General features: G+C 39.2%; 1 protein-coding gene and 1 pseudogene across 1 annotated transcript in view; one reads left to right on the forward strand and one right to left on the reverse strand.

The window, feature by feature from the left end:
* Positions 1 to 12,481, reverse strand: part of PHYH (phytanoyl-CoA 2-hydroxylase) — a 26,943-nt gene extending 14,462 nt beyond the window's left edge. Inside the window, exons 1-3 of the mRNA XM_006894272.1 lie at positions 12,378 to 12,481; positions 11,390 to 11,558; positions 6,533 to 6,614 (exon numbers count right to left, since the gene is read on the reverse strand). Of these exons, the coding sequence (XP_006894334.1) occupies positions 6,533 to 6,614; positions 11,390 to 11,509 (202 nt within the window). The 5' untranslated portion in view covers positions 11,510 to 11,558; positions 12,378 to 12,481. The remainder of the gene's footprint in view (positions 1 to 6,532; positions 6,615 to 11,389; positions 11,559 to 12,377) is intronic.
* Positions 12,482 to 12,624: 143 nt separating this feature from the next.
* On the forward strand, positions 12,625 to 14,112 carry LOC102875972 (annotated as a pseudogene).
* Positions 14,113 to 17,320: the final 3,208 nt, after the last annotated feature.

Consider the following 17,320-nt stretch of genomic DNA (forward strand, 5'->3'; position numbering starts at 1 on the left):
AAACTGGGGAGGAGGGTAGAGAGAATGGTACAGCAATGAAGGAATGAAAACCCAAAATCCCTGTAAATGTTCATTAAAACTAATAAAATTTAATAATTAAAAAAAAAAGATCCAGTGTGAAAAACAATGGATATGAACTTTGTACGCAAACCAATTGTTTTTGTTGTTGTTGTTAAGTGACGTCGAGTCATAGATGACTCATAGCAACCCTATGAATGAAAGACCTGAACACTTGTATAACTTTCATCATTTCTCCAGGTTCATAGAGTTTCAAGTTATTTCAGAAGGGGACACCCCTCCTGCTTCCAAGCTTGTTTTAATTGGGAAACTCCACCAAACACCGTCCACCATGGGTAACTGTTATCACATTTGACACATCAGTGTCACAGTATTCAGCATCACAGCAACCACAAGTTACCTCTGTAGAGCAAATGGATAGACCACTGCTATACCACTTAGAAGCAAACCAGTATAAAATAAAAATTTATTAAAAATAAAAAATCCTACACTTCCTCTGGATTACTAGAACAAAGCATGTATCTACACTATTGGCTAGTATGATGTATCGTATCATCCCCTCTGAGTGCTGTATCCTTTTGTAATACAGCATTTGGCACAGTACCTGGTAAGCAGTCAGTATCAAACTCATTTAATTAATTAAGCTGATAAGTATATGATAGGGTCAAATTTGAGGTCAGTGTTCAAAGTTAACAGCAGTTTCATCAGGGAAAGATGGATGTCTTTTCCCATGGGGATTTACAGCCTTCTGTTGAATCGATTAAAGAGCAGTGAGCTTGATTTTTCTACCTTCTAGGAACCCTAGAGTTGAGAGTTGGACTGCTAACAACAACAACAAAAAATCATTAACTTAAACCTATCAGCTGCTCCACAGAAGAAGAGGAGGCAGTCTGCTTGCATAAAGATTTACAGCCTCAGAAATCCTTTGGGGCACATCTACTCTGTCCGGTTAGGGTCATTATTAGTCAGAATCAATTCAATAGCAGTTTAGTTTTGTTGTGTGTTAATACCTTCCTATAGAGGGAGGAAAATGTACAACAATAAATAAATGAAAATCCAACCTTTCTGTAAACCTTCATTAAATGAACAATTGTTGTTGTGTACATCGAATGGAAACCAACCCATAGCTGAACCTCTGGTGGGCTTTCAGAGGCAGCTAAATACAAAGGAGGAAAAGAACAATTAAAAAATTAAAATAATTTTTTTAAAAAAGATCTTACTGAGGCTTAGTGATGCAATGATTAAAGGGCTGTTAACCTAGAGAACAATGGTTACAATCCTCCAGTGGTTCCTCAAAAGGGAAAAAATCTGGTGATTTGCCCCCATAAATATTAGGAAACCCTTTGGGGTTGTACTCTTTGCTGAAAAACGCTATGGAGCATAATTCTCTGATATACACAGAGTCATAATGAGTCAGAATCTATTCTACAGCAACCAGTACTGGTTTAATGGCCTCCAAAATGACCATCTGCATTCCTCTACTGTTCAGAGGGCTGTTATTTAAGAAGTGGTTCGTCAATCCTGCTTTCTAGCTTAATCCGGGAGCTCTCCTACAACCTGTCCACCACGGGTGACCCTTGTGGCATTTGACACACCAGTGGCATAGTTGTCTGTATCACAGCAACCCCCAAGTTATTTCAGTACAGCAAAATGACAGAAAGTAATAGTGGCAGAACTCAGACTGGAAGTCAGTTGAAATGAGGAAAACTAATGGCATACCTCATTCAATAATTTGAGTGTACAAAACTTGAATGTTGGAAAACTAGCAATTGTGAAAAATGAAATGGAACACATGAACATTGACATACTAGGCATTAGTGAGAGGAGATTACCTTTGGCCACTTTGAATCAGATAATCCCATAGTATACTTTACTGGGAATGAAAACAGAAGAAGAATGGTGTTGCATTCACAGTCAAAAAGTCAATTTCAAGTTCTACCCTGAAATACAATGTTGTGAGTGAGGAATATTACTCATACACATGCAAATAAGGTCGCGTTGAGTCATGCTCAACTTGATGGCATTTAACAACAACAACATACAAGGAAGACCCGTTAATAAAACTATTATTCAAATATACACTATTACGTTCAGAGCCAAAAAGGAAGAAATTGAAAATTTTTACCAAATCTTACAGTCCAAAATTGACTAAACATGCAATCTAAATGCATTAATGATATTTGGTGACTGGAGTGTAAAAGTTGGAAACAGTGAAGATGGAATAGTAGTTAGAAAATACAGGCCTGGTGGTAGAAATGAGGCTGGAAATAGAATGATCAAATTTTGTTTTTAAAAGACACAAACTACAACTTTACACATGGACCTCATCTGATGGGCTGCACAGGAATCAGATTGATTACATCTGTGGAAGGAATTGGTGGAGAAGCTCAATATCAGCAATCAGAACTAGGCCATGGGTTGTTTGTGGGTCAGACCATCAATTACTCATGTGCAAGTTCAAATTAAGGCAAAAAAAAAAAAAAAAGAAAAGAAGTTCACAAGAACCAAGATAGGATCTTGAATCTATTCCATCTGAATTAAAAATCATCTTAGAAACAGGTTTGAAGAATTAAACACCAGTGATAGAAGACCAGATAAATTGTGGGATGATATCAAGGAAAAAAGCAAAAGGTCATTACAAAGACAGAGAAGAGAATAAAAAACAAAACAACAAAATGGATGTCAGAAGAGACTCTAAAAATAACACTAGAGTATAAATAAGCCAAAGCAAAGGGAAAACATGCCAAAGTAAAAAAGCTAAACAGAAGATTTCAAAAGGCAGCTCAAGGAGACAAAGCAAAGTATTATTATGGTCTATGCAGAGAGCTGGAATTGGAGAATAAAAAGAGAATAAATAACTTACACTGCATTTCTCAAGCTGAGTGAACTGAAAAACAAATTTAAGCCTCACGTTGCAATAATGAAAGATGCTATGGTCAATATATTGAATGACCCAAAAAAGCATCAAAAGAAGATGGAAGGAATACACAGTCACTGTATCAAAAAGAACTGATTGACATTGAAAAATTACAGAAAGTACCATAAGAGCAGGAGCCAATGGTAATGAAGGAGCAAGTGGAAGTTACATTGAAGGCATTGGCAAAAAATAAAGCCCCAGGAATTGATGGGACACCAATTTACTTATTTCGATTAACAGATACAGCCTTGGATACATTCACCAGTCTATGCCAGGAAGTTTGGAGGACAGCTATCTGGCCAACAGATTAGAAGAGGTCCATGTTTGTTCCCATTCCAAAGAAAGGTGATCCAACAGAATGTGAAAACGATTGAATAATATCATTAATATCACATGCAAGCAAAAGACTGTTAAAGATCATTATATAGGGAACTGTCAGAAGTTCAAACAGGAATTGGAAGAGAACATAGCATCAGGGATATCTTTGCTGATGTAAGATGGTTGTGGCTGAAAGTAAAGAATACCAGAAGAATGTCTATTTATGCTTTATCGGCTATGAAAAGACATTTGACTGTGTGATCATAACAAGTTGTGGCTAACATTGAGAATGGGAATCCCAGAACACTTAATTGTGCTCATGTGAAACCTATACCTAAACGGGAGGCTGTTGTGTGAAAAGAGAAAGGGAATGTTACATGGTTTAAAAGAAGGAAACGTATCACGGTTGTATTCTTTCTCCATACCTATTTAATCTATATGATGAGCAAATTATTCAAGAAGCTGGACTCTAAGAAGAGGAATGTGGCATCAGGATCAGAAAGAATCATCAATAACTTGCATTATGCAGATGATACAACCTTGCTTTCTGAAGTTGAGGAGGACTTGGAGCATATGTTGCAGATCAAAGAGCATAGCCTTCAATATGGATTGCATTTCAATGTCAAGAAAACAAAATTCCCACTGGACCAACAGGCAACATCATGATAGATAAAGAAAAGATTGAAATTGTCAACAACTTCGTCTTACTTGGATCCACAATTAACACCCTTGGTACCAGCAGTCATGAAATCAGGAGACATATTGCACTGGGAAAGTTTGCAGTTAGAGACCTCTCTAAATTATTGAGGAGTAATGATGTCAGTTTGAGGAATAAGGTGCATCTGATTCAGGCCATGGTTTTTATGTTCAATCACTTGTTATGCATCTGAGAGCTGGACAGTGAATAGGGATGATAGAATTAATGCCTTCGAGATGTAGGGTTGGAAAAGAGCACCGAACATTCCATAGACTGCCAAAAGAATATACAAATGGGTCTTGGAGACGGTGCAGCCAGAGTGCTCGTTGGAGGCAGAGATGAGGAGGCTTTACCTCACATACTATGGGCATGTTGCTGGCAGGGGCTATTCCTTGGAGAGGGACCCTCGACTGTGTGGATTGACACAGTGACCGTCACAATGGGCTGTAGTGTGTCAGGAAGTATGAGGATGGCACAGAATAGAGCAGGGTTCAGATCTGTTATTCAGATCTGTTGTCATGATGGGTTGTACTTGACTTGATGCCACCTAACAACAACAACAACAAATGGCAGAGGGTGGGGAAAAGGAGAGAGAGGGGGAAAAATGCTGCTAATAGGTTTCTTCCACAGAACTAGAAGGACCATCTGTACAATTATATGTAATATAATCACAACACGATTCTATTTCCTGATTTTATTCTCTAAACCAGGTCCCTGCAGACCACCTGTTCTCTCTAGAAAAGCCATTCTGGGAAGGTGAACCACTGTGGTATGTAGTTTTTAACAACAGGCTTAATTTTATAAGTAATGATAAGAGCTTTAAAGCAGGAATGAAAAACTCACTTTATTCACACTAATAAAATTACTCTTCACATTAGTAAAATCTACCCGCTGCCATCAAGAAGGTTCTGACTTACAGCAACCCTCCCTCAGATTTCTGATGTATATCTCTATAGGAGGCAACTGTTCACCTTTCTCCCTTGGGGTTGATGATGAATTTGAACCACCACTTTTGGTTAAGCAGTGCAACAGTGCCACCAGAACACCTATCAGGGGTGAGAATGGTCAATAAAATGTATTACTATTGTTATTGTCATGTGCATTCAAGTCAGAACTGTCTCATAGCTGATCCTCTAGTCGGTTTTCAGAGGTTGTAAATCACAAGGGAGAAGATTGCCAATTTTTCTCCCTTGGAGCAGCTGGTGAATTCAAACTGCCTGCCTTTGGGTTGTCAGTGTAACTCCTTACCACTAAGCCCCCAGAGCTCCCAGTAATGCTTAGAGGTGTTGTATAACCAGAGTTTGTGACATATAAGAAATCTCTGAGTATTGAACCTTGTTAATGATTTCAACTGCTAAACCAAAGTTTGGAGTTTCAAGTCCATCCAAGGTACCTCTGAAGAAAGGCCAGATGATCTACTTCCCAAAAATCAGCCCCTGAAAACACTGTGGAGCACAATTCTGCTGACACACACATGGGGTCGCCATGAGCTGGGTCAGCTGACAGCAGTGTTTATGGTTCCTACGGACAGCAATGTTTCGAGTTCATTTTTCTGAGAAGTCAATTGCCTGAACATTTAGCAATAATCCTACAAAAACATCTGATCTTGCAACCACTGTGGACGGTAGTATGGCACATTCTCAAAAAGTTGCAAAGGAAAAATACTATTTGACCCAGCAATTCCATTACTGGGAATATAACCCAAAGAAACCATAGCCATCACCCAAGCAGATATATGTACATCCATGTTTATCACGCCTTTATTTACAACAGCAAAGAGTTGGAAACAACCTAAGTGCCCAACAACAAAGGAATGGATAGAGAAGCTGTTGTATATTCACACAATGGAATACTATGCTGCGTTGAAAAACAAAGAACTTATGAAATACTATACAAAATTAGTGACCTTGGAAGACATTATGCTGAGTGAAATATCTCAGTCACAAAAGGACAAATACTACATAGTGCCACTGTTGTAAAACGGGGCTAACATTGGGGTTGCGGGGAGACTGAGAAAGATGGGAAAAATTATGTATACCATATTGAAACAGATGAGACAGAGAACTGTTTAAAAGGGATATATGATGATGTATTATTGTCATGTCAGGAGTCCAGAACAAATGCTGTGTAGTGGCATGGACTTGGGGTGAGGGATAGTATAACAATGAAAGAATTTTACTTTTCAAAATGAAAGCTGCACAGTGGGTTGGACTTGGGGTGAGGAATTGTATAATAATAAAAGAATTTTTCTTTTTCTTCTCAAAGAGGGAACTGGGCAGGGGGAGGTTGGGCAGAGAGAAAAGTGCAACAATGAATGAATGGAAATACAAAGTCTCTGTAAACTTTCATTAAAATTAATTTTTTTAAAAAAGAAAATTTAAAAAACCTGATCTTGCTATTTCCTTCAACTTAATACATAGCCTACTTTAAAACTTATATAAAAGTATGTATTTTCATGTGTGCAATACTGGATAGGTATACACACAGCCATGGTAGAATGTTAATCTTACCTGCTTCAATCAAACAGATTTTTCTTGCCCCCCCCCAAAAAAAACCCCACCAAAACCCCAAGAACATTTTACCAGAATCTGGAGGCTTATTTATCAGCATCGTGTGCATGGCCAAAATATTGGGTCCAGTGAAGCACTCCACATATTTCAGGATCTAAGGGGGTAAAAGATTTTTAAAAAAGAGAGATAAAACCTCAAGGCAAATCAGAGACATGGACTGAAAGCATAATCTGCAAGTTCAGCTCTCTATACAAGAATCAAAATAAAAACCACAACAGTTTTAAAGCAATTGGTAACTTATAATACTGCAAATAAATTGGAACAAAGTGGAACACTGAAAATCACTAGAAATCTCATAGTGCTATTACAGCACCATGAGTTAAATAGCCTTTTTAAAAATCAGCTGGACATTGATCAAATTATTTTTTTCTCTGTGAAGTAATAATTCTATGAGCTATTAAGTGGGAATGAAGAGAACAGTTCTGTCTAGTAGGCTGCCTGGGGAGAAAGCTGTTTCCTCATCCTTCCTGCAGACCCCTAGTTCAGAAGGGGCCACAAATGAGCCACTGCTACTCGTGCCTGACATGAGCAGCCCAGCAGAAAGCAGTGCAGCTGGGCAAAGGATGCTTTGCAATTGATGTCATTTGCTCAACAATCGGATGTCTAATCCTTGGGTGAGTCCAACCAAGAGGCACCTCACAAGAAAAGACTGAAGATCAATTTTGCAAAATCAGTCCCTGAAAACCCGACCATGCACAATTCTGTTCTAATACAGGTTTGTCGTAAGTCCCACTCAAGGCAAAAACAACTGGTTTGGTGTTTATGAGCCAAGCATGGTGGTACGAAGTGAAGACTAAGCCGTGAACAAGATAGGCAGATGCCTGGTCTCATGGAGTTTATAATATGGTGGGAAGAAAGGTTTTAACCAAACGCAGGCTGTGGATATTTGTGGCTAAGACACACTCTGAGGAAGAATTTGCTACAATGATAGCCTGTGACCGAGAGGGCTGGCTTAGTTCTGGGACCTGAGGGTTGGGGTGACCCTGCAAATGTCTATCTAACCCAGCTTAGGAAGGGATAGAACATAAAAAGGATTCCAAATGAAATGGTTGCTATATGCCAGGGGGTTTATACATCAGTTCATTGATACCCAACTAGTACCATGCTTCTGTACTAATAATGGCCATGTCACATGGGGTTCTGCCAATGAAACCCCTCCACAGGTATTTCTGTAAACATGTTATGTTAATTTCTGTCATTATGTATACACATGACTACTAGCACTGAACATACCCAACTGAGACTAAGAAGTTACCAAATTGCCAAAGTTTGTTAAATGAAAAACAAGATATTCCAACTCAGATTTTGCCTGAATCTAAAAAAATGAGGTACATTCTAACTTCTTCCTACTTGCTCTCTTGTGCATAGAGAACAAGGGCGATTTGAATTTGAAACAACTTGAAATGACAAACACCCCAAGGCTGTTCAGCCTGGATTCTTTTCATTTCCCCTCTGCCTATTTAGCATAGATTGGTATTTCCTAAGCCTGTCATTGAAGGCCCAGCTTCACAATTTCTGCTAGGCTTTGTATTACCATTTAGTTCAGTTCTTGCTTTCATTTCAAGTCATGTCTTTTCCTTGTTGTTGTTCTTGTCAGCTGTCATTGACTCAAGCGTGACTCACAGCAACACTAGAGCCAGAGATATGAACCTTGTCCTCTCCTGCACCATTCTCATGGTCTCCGCCATGTGCAAGCCCCTAAGTCCAGTCACTGTGCCATTCAATCTTGTTGGAGGTCTTCCTCTTTTTCACTGACCAGTGTGATGTATTTTTCCAAGGACACTGGCCCCTCCTGACAAGATACCTAAAGTATGTCAGATGATGTTTCACCATCCTTGCTTCTATAAAACACCCTAGTTGACTTACTCCAGGACAGATTAGTTTTTTCCTTTGGAAATCCATGGGATACGCTGCCAATACCATAATACAGAATCATGTTTTCTTTAGTCTAATTGAATAATAACATTCTTGAAATAATAGGTTTGATGTGCTGGTTATCTTTCTTAATGTATATGAAAATAAATATCTACTAAAATGAGTACCTCCTAAAATTATTGTGTTAACCACTAAGTACTTGTTCCACACTTAGAGATACAAAAAATCTGAAAGTCTGCTCATCCATGTTTATCGCGGCTTTGTTCACAATAGTAAGTAGTTGGAAACAACCTAAGTGCCCATCAACAAATGAATGGATAGAGAAGCTGTGGTATATTCACACAATGGAATACTACGCTGCACTGAAAAATAAGGAACTCAGGGCGGGGAAGAAAAGTAGAAAAAATAAGAAACTTATGCAATATTATTCAAAATGGGTGGCCCTGGAGGACATCATGCTGAGTGAAGTATCTCAGTCACAAAAGGACAAATACTGCATGGTGCCACTGTTATAAAACAGGACTGACCTCAGGGTTGGGAGGAGACTGAGAAGGACGGGTTAAATAATGTATACCTCATTGAAAAAGATGAGGGAGAAAACTGTTTAAAAGGGCTATACGATTAGGCATTTTTGTCATGATGGGAGTCCAGAGTGAAGGCTGCATAGTGGAGTGGACCTGGGGGAGGGTTTGTAAAACAATGAAAGAATTTTTCTTTTACTTTTCCAGGAGGGTAGTATACTGGGGGGGAGGGTTAGGAGGGAAGAAAAGTGCAACAATGAATGAATGGAAATCCAAAGTCTCTGTAAATTTTCATTGAAATTAATAATAAAAAAATTTTAAAGAAATCTGAAAGTCTTGCTATCTCTCCTCTCACCTCAAAACCACTGAGTCAGAAAGGACTCATAGTGATCCAGTAGGTTTCAAAGTCTGTAAACTAGAGATTGTCCACCTATCTCCTGGGGAGTGGCTGGTGAATTTCAAGTCCAGGAGAAGCTCCACCTTTGTGTTTGCAGTACAACTCCCTGAAGACTACCCTGGATGAGATGGATTAACACAATAATGGCATAATGGGGGTAGGTGTGTCAGAGACAATGAAACTGGCTCAAAATAGGGCAGGGTTCAAAGCTGTGGTACGTAGGGTCACTATGAGTCTCAGGCAACTCAACAGCACATAACAATAATAAGTAAGGATTCACATAACAACAATAAGTAAGGATTCCAAATGAAATGCTTTCTTTGGTGGCACACAGCCTGTAGGCAGTCATGCTGTCACTCAAAGCTGACACTTCTCTTGTAGTTTGGATCCACCGATGGCTCTGTGGGAGAAAGGTGGACAATCTTATCCCATGGGATCTACCATCTCCAAAAAACCTGCTGGAGGGTCAGCTATGAGTTGATTCTGACTCGATGACAATGAGAGTTTTCATCTCTTAAACTTTGGATATACTGTCAGGAGGGGCCAATCCTTGGAAAAAGGTATCATGCTGGGAAAGGTGGAGGGTCAGTGAAGCGAAGGAGACCCTCAACAAGATAGATTGACGCAGTGATGCCAACAATGGCCTGGAGCACATCAGATATCATGAGGATGGTGCAAGATAGGACAGGCCTCAGCTGTGCTGTTTGTAGGGTCACTGTGAGTCAGAGTCAACTTGATGGCACCCAACAATAACATATGTAAAGTCTCTTTCAAAACTATTCTTAACAAATGGTTACTACATTATGTCAGATGCATACAGTAGACTATTTTTCAGCTCTCTAAAAAGTCTGTGGGAAGATGTCTAACATCCACTGTAAGTGAAAAAAAAAACCAAGGTACGGCACATATGTCCCCATGTATGTACTCCAGGGAGCATAAGAATATTCAGGACAGACATGAAATGGTTCTAGATGAACGAACACATGGAAATCTTTGCCTGAGTGGAGTTTGTGTAGAGGGAGACTCTACTTTGCAAGTGATACTTTTTTGTACTGCCTGCATTTTTTTTAGAAATATAAATTACTTTTGTTGTTGTTATTGTGATGTGCTGTCCAGTCAACTCTGACTCATAGAGACCCTATGTAAAACAGCTTTGAACCCTGCTCTGTCCTGTGCCAGACTCACTGTCTCTGATACACCCATCCCGATTACCCCAGTCACTGAATCAATCCGCCTCATAGAGGGTCTTCCTCTCCTGCGCTGTCCCTCCACCATTCCAAGTACGGCATCCTTTTCCAAGGACTAGTCCCTCCTTGCAACATGTCCAAAGAATGTCAGACGAAGCCTCAGAATCCTTGCCTCCAAGGAACAGCCTGGTTTAATCCTCTCCGGGAAAACCTGTTTGTTCTCTTAGCAGTCCATGACATATTCAATATTCTTCTTTACTTTTAAAGAATAATAACTGCCTTAAAAATTCATTTGCATTTTAAAATAAGCTCACATCTCGACTGACCAGACTGACGAAGTGACTGAATAAATGGATTTAGCATGACACAGCCTCAGCAATCGCGCCTCTGTTGATTCACCACATCAAGCCTTAGGAGGGTGATCTCTCTAATGCAGAACTCTCCAATTTCCTCAATGAAAAATCGTTAGAAAACTGTAGTGCGGAATTTTCCAGTCATGACACTGTTGACATTTGGGGCTGCTTAATTCTTGGCTCATGGGAGAAGGATGGGTAATCTCCTCTAGAGTGATTAATTGCCTCTGAAAACTCACTGGAGGGTCAGCTATGGGTCAGATCCAACTTGACGGTACATAACAACAACAACTCTTGGTTGTTAGGGGTGAGAGAACTGCCCTGTGCATTGTGGCATGTTCAACAGTGTTTCCTGACTCTGCTCACCAGCTGTCACCAGCAATCAAGAGACTAGAAGTTTCCAGTCATTGTCAAATGTCTTCAACTGTGCAAAATCCACTCAGTTGAGAAGAAAGCTAGTGCCCTATGTAGGAAAGGGAGATAAAAACAGCAAATATCAAAGGCAGGCAGAAAGAAAACACAGGAAAGTCTTTAACCTCAGGAAGACAGCAGTATCTGAAGAGTTCCTCATCTTCCTGGAAATCTTGGATCTTTGAAACCGTGTTTTCATTTGGAACAAACGTTGATTTGTCCGTGGCCACATCTCTCATTATCATGATTCCTGGTGGTCTCACCTCCTTTCTGCAGATTCTTGTAAACTCATTCCTAGAAAATTAAATTTGCAAGTTATGTCAGTACCACTTGCTCCCAGCACTGGCCTGGCCCTGCTCTATCGAAGGATTCACTGACTTCAGCGTATTTTCTCTGCACAGTTTGCCTCCAATTCTAAACAGAAATTGTGCCGATGAGAGAAGGGAGAACACAGACAACTCTGAAGTTCTGCCTCTGAACTGCCGGGCTAGCATTTACCACCAGAATTAAAATCTCCCTTAGCATAAAATACTACCGAGGATATAACTGTGATCTAATTGCAACATCATGATGAATGATAACACTTACTACATACACTTATGGGCGCTCTGGTGGCTTAGTGGTAAGGAATGGTGCTGCCAGCCCAGAGGTACACAGTTCAAATGCACCAGCAGCTTCCTGGGGGGAAGAAGATGGAAAATCTCCTCCTTTGTGATTTACTACCTCCGAAAACTCACTAGACCTATGAGTTTACTCAACCTATGATTCGGCTTCAATTTGGTGGTACACAACAAAAACTACAAACAAGTGTCCTGTGTACATTTTACTTTATTTAGTCCTAAAAACTATGCTAGGGTTTGAAAATGAAACTGTTATCTCCATTTTAAAGATGAGAAAACAGAGGCATAGAATGGTTACTGAACTTGTCTCAGGACACACAATAAATACTAACTGGTGGAGCTATGAAATAAAGTTAGGGCTTCTGCAGCCCATACTCACACCCATTCCTAACAATCAAGTTATTTAGAAGAAATTTGACCATGCATAAGTGAACGTAACTTGAACTCTCATTGCATACTCATTTTTGTAAAACAAGGTAGAGTAGTTTTGTACCTAAAGCGTTGGATATCAGCATCAGACACCAGATTTTTAATGACAAGAAACCCATTTTCTTCATAAAATTGTCTCTGTTCCAGGCTTAGGACATCATTATCCAGAGTATACCTAATGGAGAAAAAAAGAAATCCATAAATAAGTTCCATTTTTAAAAATCTTAGCCTTATAACACATATCAAAAATTAGGAAAACGTCGGCAGAGGTGGTGGCTTTCAGAGCTGGAGAAGGACCGCACGCAGCCGCCATGGAGGGCCTGTGCTGCCTGCCGCTGGAAGCCAATCCCGAGATCCCTAAACAGGCAAACTCTGGATTATGAATTATTATTCTTCCTAAATGTGTCCTTGTTGTTGTTGTTGTTGTTGTTGTTGTTGTTGTTGTTATGAGCCATCGAGTCACTTGCGACTCACAGAGACCCTATGTACAAGAGCTCTAAATGCTGTTCTATCCTGTGCCAACCTAGCCATATCAAGCACACTTATTCCCACTGCTCCAGTCACAAAAATTGATCCATCTCATCGAAGGTCTTCCTCTCCTTCGCCGCCCCTCCACTCTGCCAAACATGATGTCTCTCTCCAAGGACCCATCCCTCCTTGCAACATGCCCAAAGTATGTCAGAAGAAGCTTCAGAATCCTTGACTCCAAGGAACATTCTGGCTACACCTTCTCCAGGACAAACCTGTTTGTTCTCTTAGCAGTCCATGGTATATTCAACACTCTTCTCCAGCACCAAAGTTCAAAGGCATCAATTATCTTTCTATTGACCCTATTCACTGTCCAACTCTCTGATGCATAGCATGTAATTGCGAAGACTATAGCCCAGATCAGGCGCACCTTAGTCTCCAGCCTGACGTCATTGCTCTGCAGTACTCTTGAGAGGTCCCTCACAGCTGACTTTCCCAGTGCAATTCTTCTCTTGATTTCCTGGCTGCTGTTACCAAGAGTGTTGATTGTGGAGCCAAGTAAACTAAAACTGTTAACTATCTCAATCTCTTCACCATCCATACTGATGCTGCCAATTGGCCCAGTGGTGAGAATCTTTGTTTTCTTGATGTTCTTAGTCAAATTTATACTTCTCTAACTTTCTTAAACAATTAATTAGATCCATGTCCTGACTGGCAATTTGTTGATGTATCTGGAATGGATCCTAACCTCCTTAGAATGGTATCAATACCACTCTGTTCAGTGTTACTTCTCTTCCCTATTACGAAAAAGTATGAAGTATTAGAAGAGAAGAAGAGGAAAAAATAAAATCTCAGGGAAAGATTACACCATCGATATATTTCATGAAGCTAACAATCAGCAATGCCTGTGGAACAATTGGACTGATCCATGCTTTTGCTAGCAATAAAGACAAGATGCACTCTGAATCTCGGTGAACCTTGGAAAAATCCCTCAAGCAGTCTAGGTCCATGAGCCCGGAAGAAAGAGCCGGATACCTGGAGAACTGTGATGCTATTAAAGTTATGAGACCAGTGCTCATGCAGATCAGACTGAGGCACCAATTATAGATAAGAAAGTAAATCTTTGTGGTTTGGGGCTTTTTGTTTTGTTTTTTTTTTGCATTAGTTCATGCAGGTGGGTATCTCTCTAGATGGATGGAGACCATTTCCAATTCATGGGGAAAACTAATGATGAAACTTTGTTAGAAGATGCCATAGCAGTTTTCAAGAAGTTTATGGAGCACCACCTAGATGAATTAAGAGGTAATCCAAATGCTCTTTCTGCAGCATAGCTTGTTAATAACGGAAACACCAAACACTGTATTATTTGCAACAAAAATTAAGTTTCTGCTGCCATACACTAACTCAAATGTCTTGATATTTTCATTAATATGACTGATTAAACTTTAAGTGACTTTTAAAAAAACTTGTGGAAATTTTTATAATATTCAACCCTCTATTTATATTTCTAAGATTACAATCTAAGAAAACAATCCTAAAACATTAACTATATAGTGACTCAAAAATGTACATTAATAGAAGAAAAATTACTGTCTAGGAAACCCTATGGGACAGTTCTCTGCCGGCAGCAAAAAACAGCACCACCTAACTGTGTTCTAGCCACTCAATGGAATATGACAGTGTTACAAAGAGACAACATAATTATAGTGAACTATTATCACAATCATCTAAAGCAAAAACATGAGTTGTAGAAAAATAGCAGCAACAAAATCTCCCAGGCTGTTTTAACAGCAATTGTTTTCATTAATGAAATGACAGATAATTTTTTAAAATCAGCTCTACTTCTCTGATCTTTAATATCTTTTTTAAAAAAAAAAACACATACTTTTTGAGGAACTTTGGTGGTGTAGGACTTAACATGTCAGGCTGCTAACCAAAAGGTCAGCAGTGTGAATCCACCCACCTACTCACAGGGAGAGATGAGCCGTCCTGGGAGAAGGGTAGTTGCCCCCCCCCCAGAAAGACTCCCACCCTTGAGAACTAGACAGAGTGGCTATGAGTTGGAACTGACTCAAGGGCAGTACATAAGACATACTGTGTACAATTTTCCACAGAAAACAAATTCAATAAATGTTGTTTTCAATTGTCTAAGTGACAGCTACATAGTGGGATGGCATAAATTATACCATCATGAAGGGAACAAAAGATCATGACAAACACAGAGGAGAAAAAAAAAAAGATATTTCAGAAGACTCTGAAAATTGTACTAGACCATCAAGAAGCCAAAATAAAGAGAAGAGATACTGATGTAAAAGAGTTGAACAGAAGATTTCAAAGCACAGATCAAGAAAATAAAGCTGGGGAAGGCAAAGAGGGGAGGTAATTGTGCAACAATGAATGAATTTAATGAATATTAAAAATATAAAAGTGAACTAGGGAGTGGGGAATGGAGGGAGGAGGGAAAATGGACAACAATGAATGAATGAAAATCCACCTTTTCTGTAAACTTCTGTTAAAACCACAATTAAAATTTAAAAATTCTATTAAAGAAAAGAATTATCTTAAATAGTTCATAAGAGAGATGACTTTTCACCAGCTTCTATTGGAAGGTCTGTGATAGTGTGTTGTAATCTACTCGAAATGTAAAAACTTAAATTCATAAGTAATTACCATCATTATAGGGTAAGAAAAATTATCAGATTTCATAGATTCATGTTTTTAATATTATATTAAAATATGGCAATACCTAATGACCAAAAACATATTCCGCCCAACTGTATTATATTGATGCATCTTTGTAGAGAGGCTTTCATCTCAGTTTAATGAATTAACTGGTAATATTTATGGAAAATACATAAAAATTTCAACTAAAAAAAAGAAGGTAAAAGCAAAATATTAAAATGGAATAAATGTGCAGAGAGCTGGAGTCAGAGAATAAAAAGGAAAGAATTTGCTCAGAATTTCTCAAGCTGAAAGAACTGAAAAGCAAATTCAAGCCTGGAGTTACAATAATGGGAGATGCTATTAGCAAAATCTTGAATGATCCAGGAAGCATCAAAAGAAGATGGAGAAAATGCACAGTCATTGTATCAAAAAGAATTGGCCAACACTAAAATATCTCAGATAGTAGCATATGAACAAAAGCCAATTAAAAAGAAAGAAGAAGTTCAGTCTCCACTGAAGGTGCTGGCAAATAATAAGGCCCAGGAATCAATGGGATACCAAGTGACAGGTTTCATCTAATGATGCAACCCTGGACATGCTCACTAGTCTATGACAGAAAATTTGAAAGCTAGCTACATGGCAAACTGACATAGAGAGATTTGTATTTGTTCCCATTCCAAGAAAGCTACATAAGAAATTTAACATTGTGGTTGCTGTTAGAGAGTTCTGGTGGCCTAATGGCAAGAAGCTGCTCTACAATCCCAAAGACACACAGTTCGACTCCACCAGCTGCTTCATGGGAGAAGGATGGGCAATCTTCTCCCATGTGATTTATTACTTCTGAAAACCTGCTGGTGAGTCTGGTATGATGCTGATGAGTCGGGTATGAATTGGTTCCCACTAAACAGTACTCCACAACAACAACAACATCATCATCATTAATTTCACATGCAAGCAAAACATTACTCAAGGTCATCCAAAACTGGCTAGCACAACACATTAACAGAGAACTGCCAGAGATTTAAGCAGGGTTTGGAAGAGGCCATGGCAGCAAAAACATCATTGCTGCTCTCAGAGGGTTCCTGGGTGACAGCAGAGAATACCAGGAGAATGCCAATTTGTGCTTATTGACTACACAAAGGCATTTGACTCTGTGGGTTATAATAAACGATGGCTAACACAGGGCTGCTCATGAAGACAAAGCAAAATGGTATAATAAACTGTGCCAAGAGCTGGAGTCAGAAAATCAAAAAGGAATAACACATTCAACATTTCTCAAGCGAAAGGAATTGAAGAACTAATACAAGTTGTGAGATGCAATGCTTAAACGTGAAGGAAAGAACTATTTAAAAGGAGTATATGATTAGGCATTATTTATATGACAACAGCCCAGAATAAGAGGTGTGCAGTAAGGTGGACTGGGGGAGGGGAGGAAAGAGGGCAGAAACAATGCAGCAATGAATGATTTTTTTTAAAGTGAACTGGGGATGGGTAGGGAGGAAATGTGCAACAATAAATGAATGAACATCCAACTTTTCTGCAAACTTACATTAAAATCACAATTTAAAAAAATAAACAATAAGATGCTATGACAATATATTGAATGATCCAGGAAGCAGCAAAGGAGGATGGAAGGAGTATACTCAGTCATTGTACCAAAAAGATCTGGCTTATCAGGAGCTTATCAGGAATTTGTATATGATCATGTTGTTGTTGCTGCTGTTATATGCCATCAAGTTGCCTGCAACTCATAGTGACCCTATGTACAACAGCCCTAAACCTTGCTCTATGCTGTGCCAGTCTTGAACCAATAATAATAAAGGAGGAAATTCAAGCTACCCTGAAGGAATTGGAGAAAAACAAAGCCTCAGGAAT

This window comes from Elephantulus edwardii, unplaced genomic scaffold (assembly GCF_000299155.1).
Source record: "Elephantulus edwardii isolate Elephantulus edwardi_28Jun2011 unplaced genomic scaffold, EleEdw1.0 scaffold00139, whole genome shotgun sequence".
In the NCBI taxonomy this organism is placed as follows: Eukaryota; Metazoa; Chordata; class Mammalia; order Macroscelidea; family Macroscelididae; genus Elephantulus; species Elephantulus edwardii.